Source organism: Schistocerca cancellata, chromosome 12 (genome assembly GCF_023864275.1).
Source record: "Schistocerca cancellata isolate TAMUIC-IGC-003103 chromosome 12, iqSchCanc2.1, whole genome shotgun sequence".
Taxonomy (NCBI): Eukaryota; Metazoa; Arthropoda; class Insecta; order Orthoptera; family Acrididae; genus Schistocerca; species Schistocerca cancellata.
In genome coordinates, this window is record NC_064637.1 from 72,694,336 (window position 1) to 72,710,125 (window position 15,790).

The 15,790-nt window shown below is 43.2% G+C and overlaps 1 protein-coding gene across 3 annotated transcripts in view; it reads left to right on the forward strand.

Moving 5' to 3' along the window:
- Positions 1-15,790, forward strand: part of LOC126109703 (uncharacterized) — a 47,501-nt gene that overhangs the window by 16,930 nt on the left and 14,781 nt on the right. For 2 of the 3 annotated variants that reach the window (XM_049914755.1, XM_049914756.1), the window contains one exon: positions 4,718-4,794. In XM_049914755.1, coding sequence (XP_049770712.1) covers positions 4,718-4,794 — 77 coding nt within the window. Of the gene's footprint in view, positions 1-4,717; positions 4,795-9,284; positions 9,596-15,790 lie in introns of all 3 variants that reach the window. The other variant, XR_007523716.1, reaches the window with a different exon arrangement.

A 15,790-nucleotide genomic window follows, 5' to 3' on the forward strand; every position in this document is an offset into this window, starting at 1 on the left:
GTGGTGGACTGATGTGTGGTGTATAGACAGGCACAACAGAAACAGGTATTCATACTAGCTTTCGAGCACTTGCTCTTTCTCTAACAAAAGTACCCACATTCACACATGCAAGCAGATACACACCCAAATACACACTCCTGGGGCTACGGCAAGACAGACTATTGAATACTTATATTCAGAATAGTTGCCTGCACAGATGGATGTGGGGCAGTGGTGTGCGGAAGGACATGCCAGGCAAGGTGTGTGTAGTGGTATAGTGTGGCAGGTCTTTTGACAGATAATTCAGCTGCTGCACAACAATATGAAAGGGGTTTAGAAGGTAAGGCTGTAAGGGAGACAGAGGGGAGGAAAGGAGAGGAGGGTGAAAAGGGAGACAGGGAGGGAAGGGAGAAAGGGTGACAGGTGGGAAAGGGAGAGGGGAAGTAAGGTGAGGCACTGGGAAACAGTTTAGCAGACATTTAGGTCAGGGGGATTGCAGGATTTCTGAAGAGAAAATTCTCACCTGCGTAGTTCCATCCAAATGGCTTGTGTAGCCAAGCAGCTGTTGATGTCATATGTGTTGTGATGTGCTACATGTTCAGCTAGTGGATGGTCAAATTTGCAGTTTGCCACAGTTTAGCAGTGGTCATTCATGCTACACAGTTAGTTACTTGTCGGGCCCATATAGAATCCTGTACAGTAATTGCAACATAGCTAATTCATAACACAGCTGCTTTCACCCACCGTCCTGCCTTACGTTTGGTAGGAGATAGTGGGTTGGTGAAGGGGCAGGTCTTGCATCTGAGTCGACCACATGGGCATGACCCGTGGGGTACAGGATTGGAAAGCTAGCAATGGTTGGGTTAGCCAGTTCAAAAGTTGTCGTAATTGGCATAGCATCACAGAAAGAAGAGAGGTGGCAAGAGCTGATAGAGAGACTGTGTTGATCTATACAGAGAAACTCGAGTCAGTGGTAGGAGAAGGTGGCTGCCAGCCAAATCATATTCGGTGTAGATAAAACTGATCTGTTCTGGAAAAAAACGCCTAGTAGAACCTATATCGCATGTGGATTGAAAACCTTTCCAGGTTTTGAAAGCGCCAAAAATCAATTAACATGATGGATGGGGAGAATATAGCTGGTGATAGTAAATTAAAACCTCTCTTAGTTTATCGTTCAGAAAATTCAGGAGATTTAAAAAATATATATGATCTGGGTTGCCCATGATTCAGGAGTCAGATGCTAAAGCTTGGGTGCCAGCTTCCCTTTTTGAGGACTGGTTTTATCGGTACTTCATACCTGAAGTCAAATGTTATTGCCAATTAAAACAAATCCTATTTAAAGTGGTGCTTTAAATCCTTGTGTTACTCTTGTATTGACTCGCATGTGAAAGTTGTATTTTTGCCACTGAATACAACCACCTTGCTTCAACCGATGGACCCTTGATTTGTTGAAACTTCAGAAGTTTACTACAGAAGACAATCTTTTGCACATCCACGTAAAGCTATTAGATGAAACAATGAGATCTCTGTGAAAGGCTTTTGGAAGCAATTCAATGTTTTAGACACCCATGAGAATTATTGGACAATCATGGAATGAAATTTCACAAAAAGCTTTAAATGGCATCTGCAAAAAACATGTTGTCATGTTTCTCACGACTGAAAACCAGATTCTGATCAAATGGATAACACGATTGAAGAAGTGGTTGATCTTGCCAGACAATTAAATTTGGAGGTGGATGGTGACAATATTCGAGAACTGCTGGATGTACACAATTGAGAGCTGACAATTAATGAGCTTATACGAATGAGTGAGCAAGAGCAAAACATTGAACAGCCTGATTCGTTAGATCCAGTTCAGTCACAAGATCAAATGTCAGTTGCAGATTTCAGAGGCGGCCTCTGTTCATTTGAACAATAGTTATAAAGTTTAGAAAAAAATAGGCTCCAACAAAATGAGCATTTCTGCTACAAAACAGGGAATAACAATTTTTTAGCAGGCTCGATGTTGGGTGTTGTGAAGCCTTCTGCGTCACAGTAACTTTAGTTTACTTTGTTGCCGTGTACTGTACTATAATTTGTTGTATTGTTGAACATGTTACTGAACAGTTTTCTTTTATATTACATTGCTTTCTTTAGTCTCTAGTCCCAATTGAACATAATTTGTATGTATAAAATTTCCAGCACTGGACCCAGACTTAACAGAAATTCCACTTACACGGCTATCACTCAGTCCCAACTATTGTGCAAATCTGGGATATTACTGTATCTAGGTTCAGGGATTGAAAAATTATATTAGGAACATGCAAGCAGCAGTGGTCATTTTTAAGCTTAAGCAGCATGGATAGTAGTAATGCGCCGGAAATAGGACTCGGTATCCATCCTATATATTATAAAAATTTGTGTGTGTGTTTGTGTTTATGTTTCCATTTTCTACATCTTCTCCTAAACCACTGGACCAATTTCAACCAATCTCATTGCTCATATACCGTACTATCAGGTGATAAATGCTGTGGGTATAAGAAATACACATATCGAAGGTGTGGGAGCGAGTTTGAAAAAGAAGCATAGCGTGCAATGCGTGAGTTCCCAGACTTTACACATAAACATTAAGCACAAGGCCAGATGCTGCTTGGTATTGTCATGGACACACAGCTATAAATAAATACCTGGGCAATGCTGGGTCTCTCCTCTGGTTTATAGATAAAGGAAGATATTTTTCTTTGAAAAATACCATAGTAATCAAGTAAATATTAAGTTACTAATAGCAGATGGGCAGCAGCTATGTAATAAAATTGGGAGGCAGCTCAAAGTAACAGCTTTCTTTTTAATTTACTCTGTTAAATTTAAGTGGAATGAGTGTGAATAGCATTAAACAATATGCTCATAGCTTATTGTTAACACAGTACACACAATCACTTTCTTTGATTAGCTTGTCCTTTGTTAATGTACGAGTGACATTCAGAAATGATATACAGTTACGTTGATTTACAAATTGAGCCCGAACTATGGACACATCTCGTAGGGCAATTAACTGAGTCTAGTACTCTGCACAGACAGTACATGGGAGTTGTGAAAAGAGTGTATATTGAAATGACGGCATTTGTTTGTTAAGTAGAGAAAGCTGTGAACAAGATGGAAGGTGATTCTCTCTGACAAAGACAGACTGCATGGTTTTTGTGGAAGGAAGGAGTCAAAACAACAGATACTTGTAAACAGTTTAACTTTGGTGTGTGTTTGAGAAGCCCCTGTACAGACGAGTGCTTACAGCTGGATCACTGGGTTGTGTAGCGGAAGGAAATATGCACCCGAGAATGTGAGTACTGGTTGATGTTAGCAATGTGAAATCCGTGCAACATTGAGATTATGTCTCAGTTGATTATGGCTGATAGGTGAATAACCTTTGATGAAATGGTATGGCTGTCCATTATTCATAACAATTTGTTTATGAAAGATGTATGTGCTTACTGGGTTCCAGGGGACTTGACATGGGCTCATAAAGATGACAAAGTTGAAATCTGTCATTGACTATTGGAAATGAAGAATGAAGATATAGATTTTTTTGGAGAACTAGTGGTTGGTGGAGAAAGATGATGTCACTATCATGCCCCTGAGAAGAAAGTCCAATCCATGCTATGAAAACATCATGGGAGTACCTGGCCCAAAACATTTTGTGCTGCTTCCTCTGCTGGTAAGCATATGATCTCTGTCTTTTGGGACACTTGAGGTATACTGCCGATGGACTGGCTGTCAACAGCAGGATGTACTGTGACCCCTTAAAGGATTTGGACTCAGGATTCAGCAAAGCTGACAAGGGAAGTTATCATAAGGAGTGCTCCTCCAGCACAATAATGTGCGGCCCCACACTGGCAATGCTATGACTGCAAAGTGGACATCACTGGAGTTCATTTTTGTGCCACATCCACCATATTTACCAGAACTCATTCCATACAATTATTCTTTATTCGCTGACAGGAAGGATGGTTCAAGGTAAGAAATTTGGCAACAAGAGAGAATTGCTGGGAGCTGCCCACAGCTGTGTGTTTAATATCCAAAACAGCGGTCCCGTGATGCAGTAATGAACTTACCAGGACAGCTGTCTATTGATGTTGGCGGCAGGGGAGGGGGCGAATATATTGTGAGATCTCAAGTACATTGACACATGTGCATTAATAAATAAAGTACAAAAAAACACTATTGTAAATCATTTTTGGATGCCTCTTGACACTCCTTGATGGGATCTACGTAACTGAATGAATGAATGAATGACTGAGTGAGTGTGAGAATCATTATCTAAGAGCATAAAATACTATTTATATAAACTTAAATGTATTGTTGGTTGAAGTCTCAAATCAAGACAAGATTAATTTTAATCAATTTTATTGGCTATCCTTGTCACTATTCTCTCTCTCTCTCTCTCTCTCTCTCTCTCTCTCTCTCTCTCTCTCTCTCTCTCTCTCTCTCTCTCTCTCTTTTTCTTTCTTTCAATACACCTTACGTGTTTGACCACAGCCATCATCCAAATCACATTTAGAAAACTTGATACACTGTATCAGTATTGAGATTTTTAAATGTGATTCTGATGATGGCTGTATCTGAAACATGGAAGGTGTTTTAAATAAAATATACATACAATAGCAATCAAGATGAACTATTACATTGCCTAGTGATAATGATCATTGACTTGTAAGGTAGTTTTATGTTATTTGCAGTAATTTTAATAGCAGTTATGTAATTGCAGGTCAGAACACCACGGGGGCTCAGTGACAGCATGCGATATCAACAGGCGAGGACTGAAACTCTACCAGACAATTAAATGTAAGTGTCAATCAGCAATAGTAATTTATTACTTTCTGATTAGGCTCCACTAACATCGAGCTTTCAAGCAGAATGCTTCAAGCAATTTATTTACAGCTGCTTAGATCACCAACATAATGTTGCACAATCTTTTTTGTTCCATGCGAGTTTTGGATTGATGACGAATGATGTTGACTCTGCGCCTCAATTTTTCAGATGGCAACCAGGCAACTTTTAGGTGAATTTTGTAACTGGAGATTATTGATGCACATCACTATGTTTTTAAACGAATGATTGGCACAGTTGTGCATCCACAGACATTGGAGTTGCATTATGACCCTCCATTGAATTTTGTTACCTTTGCGGAATTATGCTGTATCTGAATCATGCCGGTATATGTATGATGCAGTTACTGAATGCACATGCTCTGATAAATTGCTTGCCCAGAGTTAATACTTGGCAGTCAAATTGATCAAATTAAAAGTCTCTTAATGTGGCACTGATCATACACTTTCATCTTTGCAGAGAAATAAAGAGATTCACCATATCCTATCAAAACACATTTCCACAGATAACTTAATAACTGAAATCCAAATGGTCTAATTGTAGCAGAATAATCCTAACAATATACCGTAGTTTACTGGGCTTCAAGAGGCCAATTCAGGTTTTGTCATACAGATGCAGTATCCTGCAGATTGCAGTTTTCTACAGACCCACATCACCCATTAGCAAGCCAAGAGGAGGTGAGGTCTATGTAGGTGGATGAAAAATGACTTTCATGCAACAGTTTTTTTTTTCCTTCCTCTCCTGCCTTCCACCTTCCCCTCTATAATTATTTGTTGCAGACAATTCCTACGCTGTGTATGTCCCGGCCAAGATTTTTTCCACTTCTTGATCATGTCTAAAAAATCTTCTTTCTTTCTTCATAACTTCTTCATTCTTAAGTCTGTCAGTCCACTCCACCGTAAGCATCCTTCTCCATAGCCACATTTCAAAACTTTCTGAACATCATCTTTCTTTTTAATGATCCATTATTCACTGTTGTATAACAGTACACTCCAGATATAACATTTATAAAATCTAGCTCCATTGGAATTCTTCTAAATGTTAGTAACTGCTTCACCATTTCAAATGCCTTTTCTCCATATGTAGCCACCTCCTTATTTCTTCTATACAGCACCCATTCCATGTCATTAAGCTTCCCAGGTACATACAGTATTTTATTTGTTCTATCTATTTACCAAGTAAGAAAGTGTTAACTGTAGCTTTCTTATTGCTTGTTCTCATAACTTTTGTCTTTCCTATAGCATATTTATCTTCATTCTTACTTTTTCCTTCCTCCAATACTATTCAACATCCGCTGTTGCTTCTCTTCCGATTCTGCCGGCACTGCTTGATTGTCAACATATTTTATAATCTTTCTTTTCTTCTCCAGTTATAATGCCTCTTGCGTCATCTAAGGCCTTGCATCTCAATTTGCCTCCATATATGTTGAACAGCTTCAGTGACAATGGGCATCCCTTACATCCCTTCCAATGCTCATATCTTCAGTCTCCTTTCTGTACTCTCAGTATTTGCTTTGTCTACATCTCCATTATCTTTCCAGCCCATACCAACATCTTTTAAATTGCAGCAGTATACTCCTGTATACTGTGACTGTATTTAAAGTCATGCCCTAGTTGAAATAAAATATACACTTACTTCTTCATTTCTATTATTCATTCTCTGATCATCCTCAGGCAACCCATAGCATCTCTTGTTTCTTTGCACTTCCTGAAGCAAAACTTTCCTTCCCCAGTATTTTCCTCAATTTTTCTTTTCAGTTCATCTTAATATCCTTCTCATTACAGCCTTTGTAACATGACAGTTGAAACTAATTGTCCTGTAGTCTTTGCAGTCTTTCATGTTTCACCATTTGTGTATAAGTATTACAGTGCTATTAAGTAGGTCTTAGAGGCCAAATCCCTGTGTCATAAATTCTGTTTATGATTTCAGTCAATCTGGCTATTGAATTTATACTTAAGGCTTGCAGTGCCTCAGATGGTATTCTATCATAGTCTCATGCCAAATCTTACCAAAGCTGGGCAAATCTGGTCAGGTGAATATCCATTTTCTTTCAACACAGACTGTAGGTGCTCACACTTCATTGTGAGACAGTCCCTAAGTTACACGACAGGTGCCTGGTGCACCAGAATTCTAAAAGTGGCCATAATTTGTAAAGGGTGGTGGAGCTACAAATCTGCAAATACAGTTCTGTATATGTGGGCTTAGGGTAAACAGTACAAGACATCGCGAATTCCTGGGCTTAGAGTGAAACCAATGTTCAATTGAAAAAAGTGTCTGGCGGTTTACTGAGTCGACACATCACCCTTTTGGAAAAGGAAGCGAAGTCTTTCATTGCCAAGTTTGGGGTATTGTAAGAATAGTGGAATGTCCTGTTGGCTCCTAACTGCACCAATTCCAGCACACAAACAAGCTATTAATTTTTGTCACATCAACAGCTTTTCCTCCATCATTTCTTGTCCATTTACATTTAGCCCTTCACAAAAGTGAGATGTAAAATAAAAAATCGAAGGGCTAATAATAAAGTTTTACCAGGTGTACCAGTATGGAACAAGCGTTTTTTTGTGTGAAAGTGAAACACTAATTTTGTATTGAAAAGTAAAAACATTTTATTCAAAGTACTGACCATTGATTTCTATACATTTTGACCACCTTTCTGGCAATTTGTGGACACCACACCAATAGAAATGTTGGTCTTTTGAAGCAAACCAATCAGACACCCAATTTTCGACTTCTTCGTAGGAATTGAAGTGTTCCTCAGCCAATGCGTGTACCATTGATGAAAACTAATGGTAGTCAGAAGGGGCCAAGTGTGGTGAATCTGGCGAGTGGGGTAGCAGCTCCCAGCCAAGTGTTTTGATTGTATCCTGAACCAGTTTTGCTTTGTGTGCAGGTGCATTGTCGTGTAAAAAAATTGCTTTGCCATGTCTTCCGGCCCATTCTGGTCTTTTTTCAATCAATGCATAGTTCAAATTGATCATTTGTTGTCTGTAGCAATTAGTATTCAGTTTCACTGGGTTTTAGAGGCTCATGATACACCACACCTTTCTGATCCCACCAAACACAGAGCATTGTCTTCTTGTCGAATCGATCTGGTTTTGCAGTCGATGTTGGTGGTTGTCACGGATTAACGCATGATTTTTCCCGTTTAGGATTCTTAAAATAAATCCATTTTTCATCACCAGTAACAATTCAGTGCAAAATTGATTTTCTTTCATGTCTTTGAAGCAAAATTTAACAAATGGTTTTTCGATTTTCCATCTGTCTATCATTCAATTCGTGTGGCACCCATTTTCCACACTTTTTGATCTTTCCCATAGCGCTCAAATGGTCAAAATTTTTTTTGTGCAACATTTAGCATTGCTGCCATTTGCTTCTGACTCAAAGTATCATCTGCATCCAATATTGCTTGCAATTCAGCATCTTCGAACTTTTTTGGTGGTCTTCCACGTTCTTGATTTCTTACATCAGAATCATTATTTCTGAACCGTTGAAACCATCTTTTGCATGTTGCTTGTGATAAAGCACGATCACCATATGCCTCGACAAGCATTTGATGCAACTCTGCAGCACTTTTTTTCAAATGAAAACAAAAAATCAATGCTTTCTGCAAGTCATCACTTTCTAGTACAAAATTCGACATTGTTAACATGATGAAAACATATGATTATGCTTGTTCCATGACTTGATGTATACTAAATATCTTTGACAGATGTCGTACCAACCAAACAAAAAAAAATTAAGGCTCGTTCACGACAAATGTTCCCTATTGACACATTTGTATTTTAATGCTCATTTCATGCGGGTACACCTGGTAATTATCACCATGAGAAGAAAAAAAAAAAAACCAGGGTAAGGTTAAGTTCTGTGTTCTGGCCCTAGAAGGACCACGGCACCCGACTGCCCTGTGTGTCATTCCCTGCCAGTGGTCTCTCCAGCAGCAGTACAGTGAGGTATGTGGTTAGCATGCTGCTCTCCTGGTCATTGTTGGGTTTCTTGACCTTGGAACTGCTACTAATCAGTCGAGTGGCTCCTCAATTTGCCTCATAAGGCTGAGTTCATTCTGTACCATCCTCCCACTGACGAAAACTCTCTGGCAGTACCAGCTATGAAGAATGAAATGGCAGTGCTTGTTTCTATGAAGAAGTGGGAATCACGAGAGAAGCCCTCACGGGACTCTGAACTCTTTTGGGGTAGGTGCGTGGGAGCAAAGGGTCCATGGCCATGGTAGTGCTTCATATTTTTCTGTACTGTTATTTTTCTCTCTCATTATATATTTTCTCAATCTTATTCTCTGACAGAGTTCCTGTTGACAACATAGCTCACTCTTAGGATGTCGATTCTGGCTCCTTCCACTTTGTTCCTTCATTTTACAACACATATTTTGGTTATCTTGCGTTCAGTCCCCAGATCTCGATTTGATATCCACCTTTTCAAATTTTTTACAGATTGTGCGAGCCACGTGGGGAAGATTGCCCACTATCTAACGTGATAGCCAGTCAGTGTGGAGGTCGTCAGGTACCTGTGCATTGGTGACCCCCAGACCACGCACGGGTCACACTGTCGAGGCTCGAGCTGTCATCTCCCTGCACTTACTGAGGAATAGGTGCCTGTCCGTTTGGCAGTGCCTGGACCCCGTGCACTGGCTATCGTGCCAGATGGCCTTTACCTTAGCAGGTGGCAGCCGTGGAGAAGAAACCACGTTCAAAGTAGGACGCCATCGTGGTGGATATTTGGCATCACTGGACAACCGGCAGCTGTAAGGCTCCAGTAATATTTCCAGTATGGACAACAGTTTAATGCTGATTGTTACTACCCTCCTTGGATTGTTTCCTCCTTGGCTATGTCAGGAGAGGAACACAAATTGCTGTGTCTGCAAGTCCCTCGAATTTGTGTTATTCCCCTCAGTTCCTGATTTGCCCACAGACAGATGGAAGGTCTTCTCTGGCTCCTAAACCAATCTTCTATTGAAAGTGTTTTTGGTGATCTCCCTTCTCTTAGCAAATAGCAGAGTGGTTCCATCTTAATTAAGGTGCCAAATCCTCCCCAGTCTTAGGAATTCATCTCTTGTAAACAACTTGGTGGTGTACCTGCTACCATCACATCACCATAAGAACCTCAACATGGTACAAAGATTAATTTTTCGTCGGGAACTGATGCTGCGGACAGATGAAGAACTTGGCAAAGATTTGCAGATGTGAGGAATCCACTTCGTATATCCAGAGCCACCGGACAATAAGGTAGACACTGCCACATATCTCTTCATTTTACAGGGGAATCTGATTCTAGAAGAGGTCAAACTTGTGTTACTGCTGCAATATGACACCATATTTTAAAAGTAAGCACCTCGGGCATATGTCTTCAGTGTTTAAATACTACCTGATTTGTGGAGAATGTAGCTGACCACATCACGAAAATTCTCGATGTGTGCTACAAACTGTCTGTCAGCTGTGGAAACAACCACCCTCCCCAACCCCGAAGTGTGTTAACCCATTCGAGGAACATAAAATCGGGGAACTGAAAGAGATAAATTATCTCTCTTATTTTGAAGTTTGGAAAAAATATGCTCATTTGCATCCAGTCACAGTGATATTGACCTTTGCCACTGCTGTGACCAGGTCATCAGCAGTACCTGACGTATTTACTGTCTCCACTTCGACACGCTATGTTCGCACAAATAAAATTAACTGTGGGGGCAATAGGCCCTCACCTCTGTCAGCTCCTCCAGCGCCACCTTTGGGAACCGCTCCCTGCACCTCGCTGTGGAAGCAGCTTCCTCCTGTGGCATCTACTAGCGACAGGGCTTCAGCTTTGTAACACTCTCACTGCAAATCCACAAAGCGGAGGCCTGACACCAATCACTGACTGAAGGAGCCATGGACCGTGGATCCGAGGCATGTTCACTCTTCGCACGTTCCTATACATACAGTGGTAAGCCCTCGCAGGAATTTTGCCCATCAGAAGTTGTTAAAGAGAATAAGAAGAAATCTTAGGAGTAGGCTGCTGCAGTGACACTGGAAGCACCTGACCCCTCACGCCATCAGATTCTGAAAAAGTGTTCGTTGTTGTTGTTCCACACCCGTAAACATTGATCATAGTGCATGACCTGCCCCCCTGGCCCCTTCACACCTCACCAGGTCACCTTCAGTGTGCTGATCCAATGGAACTATAGTTGATATAACTGTTACCTGTTAGAATTCCAACTACTGATTTGTTCTTGTTCTGCAATCTGTGTTGCTCTCCAAGAAGCACACTTAATTGATGATCATTCCCCAACTCTTTGAGGCTGCCGTGCAGTCTGTTGGGGCCATACTGGTCCCAAGAGAACGTGTAGAGGGTTCTGTACATTGGTTTGCACAGGTGTCAGCAATAAGTGGATTCCTTTCTGTATCACATTGGAAGCTGTAGCAGTGTCAGTGCAAGTGACGATATTGATCCCCATTTGTAATTTTGTGTTAGCAGAAGAGCCAACACCGTTTTACGAGTGGAGGCCGAAATGCACACGTTTTAGCTCATGCAGGCTGGTGTGTGAGGGAAGAACTATACTGATGTGAGGTCTGGAACATGACAAGGAATGAGAATTCAGAAAGCGGACGTAATTAGTTTGATGCTTAACTTTAATCCATTAATGATGAACGTAGCTCTTGACGGTACATGATTCACAATATTATCTGTTCAGAATACATTCTTGAAGATAGTACTTATAGTAACTGAATATGGTGCCTTGCTAGGTTGTAGCAAATGACGTAGCTGAAGGCTATTCTAAACTGTCGTCTCTACAAATGAGAGCATATGTAGACAGTGAACCATCGCTAACAAAGTCGACTGTACAACTGGGCCGAATGCTAGGGAGTCTCTCTAGAATAGACCTGCCGTGTGGTGGCGCTCGGTCTGCAATCACTGATAGTCGCGACATGTAGGTCCGACGTATACAAACGGACCGCGGCCGATTTAAAGGCTACCACCTAGCAAGTGTGGTGTCTGGCGGTGACACAACATTCCTCCCCCGCAAATCGGCATACGGTTGTGGTATAAGGCCTCCGCCTGCTGTAGGGAGGACCCCATGTTGATATATGCGACGAGGTGGGGAGCCTAACAGGCGAGGCTGTGCCACCCACACCCTGCCATTCGGACCACGGGGAGCTAGGGAATGCCTGAAAACCTACTCCTGGGTGCATGCCAACATACGGTGTATGCACCCGTAGAGAGACAGGAAGGGCCAAAGGGTCGACCTCCAGTGGGCCGGGGCACTCGACGGGCGAAGACGACATATGGTCCGGAGCAGGCAAGAGTTCCATGTCGTAGGACAACTGATCACGGGGAGCGATCAGCAGCACGTGACGTAGGGGGGCGCCCAGCGGCTGCAACGACACGTCCACTCCATGCGTCACCAAGAGAACAGGTGGCAGCGTATCGCCATGGGGCAAAATGGAAGGCAGCGTCGGTAACACCGGGGGCTGAGGCGAGCCAGTAGATGGGTCCCCGGGGCGCTGACCGGACGGCACCGTCGCTGAAAGCAGACGGCGAGTGGCAGATCCCATGCGACGGCAGAGGCACATCTGATTGAGATGGCAGCGCATCTCACCAGAGGCCCCCAAACCCAGATACATAGTGCTTCCTAGGCAGCGAAGAATGCACCCTTTGAGCCAACTCCGTGAACCTCGATAGTGGTGGTAGTAGACAACGTCACCTGGGGCAAAAGCAGGTGTCTGCCGCTGCACAGCTTCCTGATGCGGCGGATGTAGCAAAGACATCAAGGTTCGATGAGGGCAACTGTAGAGCAACTCAGACGGCGAGCGACCATCTCGGGGCTGAGCGCTCCGTCTGCAATCACTGATACTGGCGACACGCGGGTCCGACATATACGAGGGCAGTTCAATAAGTAATGCAACACATTTTTTTTTCTGAAACATGGGTTGTTTTATTCAGCATTGAAATACACCAGGTTATTCCCCAATCTTTTAGCTACACAACACTATTTTTCAACGTAATCTCCATTCAATGCTACGGCCTTACGCCACCTTGAAATGAGGGCCTGTATGCCTGCACGGTACCATTCCACTGGTCGAGGTCGGTGCCAACGTCGTACTGCATCAATAACTTCTTCATCATCCGCGTAGTGCCTCCCACGGATTGCATCCTTCATTGGGCCAAACATATATGGAAATCCGACGGTGCGAGATCGGGGCTGTAGGGTGCATGAGGAAGAACAGTCCACTGAAGTTTTGTGAGCTCCTCTCGGGTGCGAAGACTTGTGTGAGGTCTTGCGTTGTCATGAAGAAGGAGAAGTTCGTTCAGATTTTAGTGAACAATTGTGACAGCACTACCAACAGAGATGTCAAGTTGAGCACTGAGTTGTTTGATGGTGATCCGTCGATCATCTCGAACGAGTGTGTTCGCACGCTCCGCCATTGCAGGAGTCACAGCTGTGCACGGCCGGCCCGCACGCGGGAGATCAGACAGTCTTGCTTGACCTTGCGGCAATGATGACACACGCTTTGCCCAACGACTCACCGTGCTTTTGTCCACTGGCAGATCACCGTAGACATCCTGCAAGCGCCTATGAATATCTGAGATGCCCTGGTTTTCCGCCAAAAGAAACTCGATCACTGCCCGTTGTTTGCAACGCACATCCATTACAGATGCCATTTTAACAGCTCCGTACAGCGCTGCCACCTGTTGGAAGTCAATGAAACTATACGAGACGATGCGGGAATGTTTGAAAATATTCCACAAGAAATTTCCGGTTTTTTCAACCAAAATTGGCCGAGAAAAAAAATGTGTTGCATTACTTATGGAACTGCCCTCGTACTAACAGACCGCGGCCGATTTAAAGGCTACCACCTAGCAAGTGTGGTGTCCGGCGGTGACACCATATGTAATGCACATTTACTTCAAAGGAGGATATTTACTTACCTTGAGATAACCACCTTAACCTAATAACCTCCCCCCCCCCCCCCAGCCCTACCCCCAACCCCACCCCTATTCTCCTACTATGGGATTTCAGTGTGCACACCCCCTATAAGGTATTACCAAGTTGTCTAGTAGGGGCCTTCTAATGGACCAGCTTCTTGTGTGTCTCCTCAATTAAGAGATTCCTACCAAATTCAGTGCCACCCTCGGGGATACAGTTTTGGCTCTTGACCTTACGTTCTCTTCCTTGAGTCTCGCCACTTCACTACAGTTTGTGCTACACAATAATCTTTGGCAGTGAGCACTTTCCAATGATCCTGTCCCTTTCTTGTCACTGCCCAGTGGACCATTTATCGTGTTGGGCTCTTAGAAGAGCCAACTGGCAGTTATGTACCTCTTCTATTATATCACTTCCTCACTGTCATATTTAATCAATGAGATTGTGGGAGACATGTCCGACATGATGACCTGTGCTGTGGGAACTGGTAGTCCCCTCCGTACAGAGCCCCTCAGCTTCTGACAGATGCCATAGTAGACCGAAGATATTCCAACAACTATTCAGGATCATTGTAGGCCCCTGCAACTTGTCAAGTGAGACCCTTCACAGACCATCCTCCTCATCTTTAAGCAGCTTTGTGCGAAGGATAACTATCCAGTTAAACACAGTAAGAAGGAATGCTGGTAGTAATGCATCTCCTCCTTGGGAACATACTCATCTTCATGCCAAGTGTAAGCCTAACTCCATAGTCTTCTGGGCCACCAGAGATCAACAGCTGTTCTGCACCTCTTCTGTCAGGGTAATATTTGAACCGATTCTTCAGTTCTTGTTGGACGCTTTCCTACCCATTTTGTGGCAGTGTGTGCATCCTCTCCTTACCCAGCTATGGTCTGAAAGCATAAATGACAACTGAAGACACCTCTATACTTCACTCTCCAGCAGGGCAAATTATATAATGAACAATAATCTTCATTGAGGCTGGGTACACAATTGTTATATATTATTTAAATGATTTAATCCTATAACACAAAAGTAAATTACATTGCATTGTGTGTTAGCAATCACCTGATTCTGAACATCAATCTGTGGTGAGGGTAAGGAGGGGGTATGAGGTGGGGAGTGTGACGTGTAGGAGGCTAGGGGTGGGGGAAGATGATGTGCTGGTTTGAAGGTGGGTAGGTGCGTGGTGGGGCAAGATAGGACTGTTAGGTACAGAGTTGATTGGCTGTGCTGGAGGAAAGGGAGAGGAGAAGTCGTAGAGGAGGGTAAACGATTAGTATTTGCATTGGTGGAATAGGAGGCGTGGATACTGCTGGAGCGGGACGAGGGAAGTGGGTAGGACTAGTGAAGGTTGAGGCGAAGGGGGTTATGAGAATGAAAGATATGTTGTAGGGAGAGTTCCCACCTGCACAGTTCAGAAGTGCTGATGTTGGTATGAGGGACACAGATGGCTTAGGTGTGAAGCAGTCATTGAAGTGAAGTACATTGTGTTGAGCAGCATGTGCAGCATCTGGGTGCTCCAGCTGTCCTTTGTCCACAGTTTGACAGTAGCCACTTGCTTGGGCAAACAGCTTGTTAGTTGTCATGCCCATGTAGAAATCAGCACGGTGGTTACACCACAGTTTGTAGATCACATGATGGCTTTCACAGGTAGCACTGCTACTGATGGGATGGGAGATACCTGTGATGGGACTGGAGTAGGAGGTGGTGGTGGTGGTGGTGGTGGTGGTGGTGGTGGGAGGATGTACGGGATAGGTATTGCATCTAGGTATATTACAGGGATACGAGCCATGAGGCATGGGGTTGGGAGAGGGGATTACCTGGCAGAGGGTCTCCAGCTGTCAGATATGTCCACCTACAAACCCTGCCACAGCAACCCCATTTCTGAAATCCAGCAGTATCTCCAGTCTCTCCTAAAATCATTAAGTCCATCCTCCACACTTCTACATTCTTCATGCTTCCTAAATTCCATAATCCCAACCACACAGGACTGTGCCCCACTGAGAGAATATCTGCTGTCATAGATCAGCCCCTTCAGTCTGT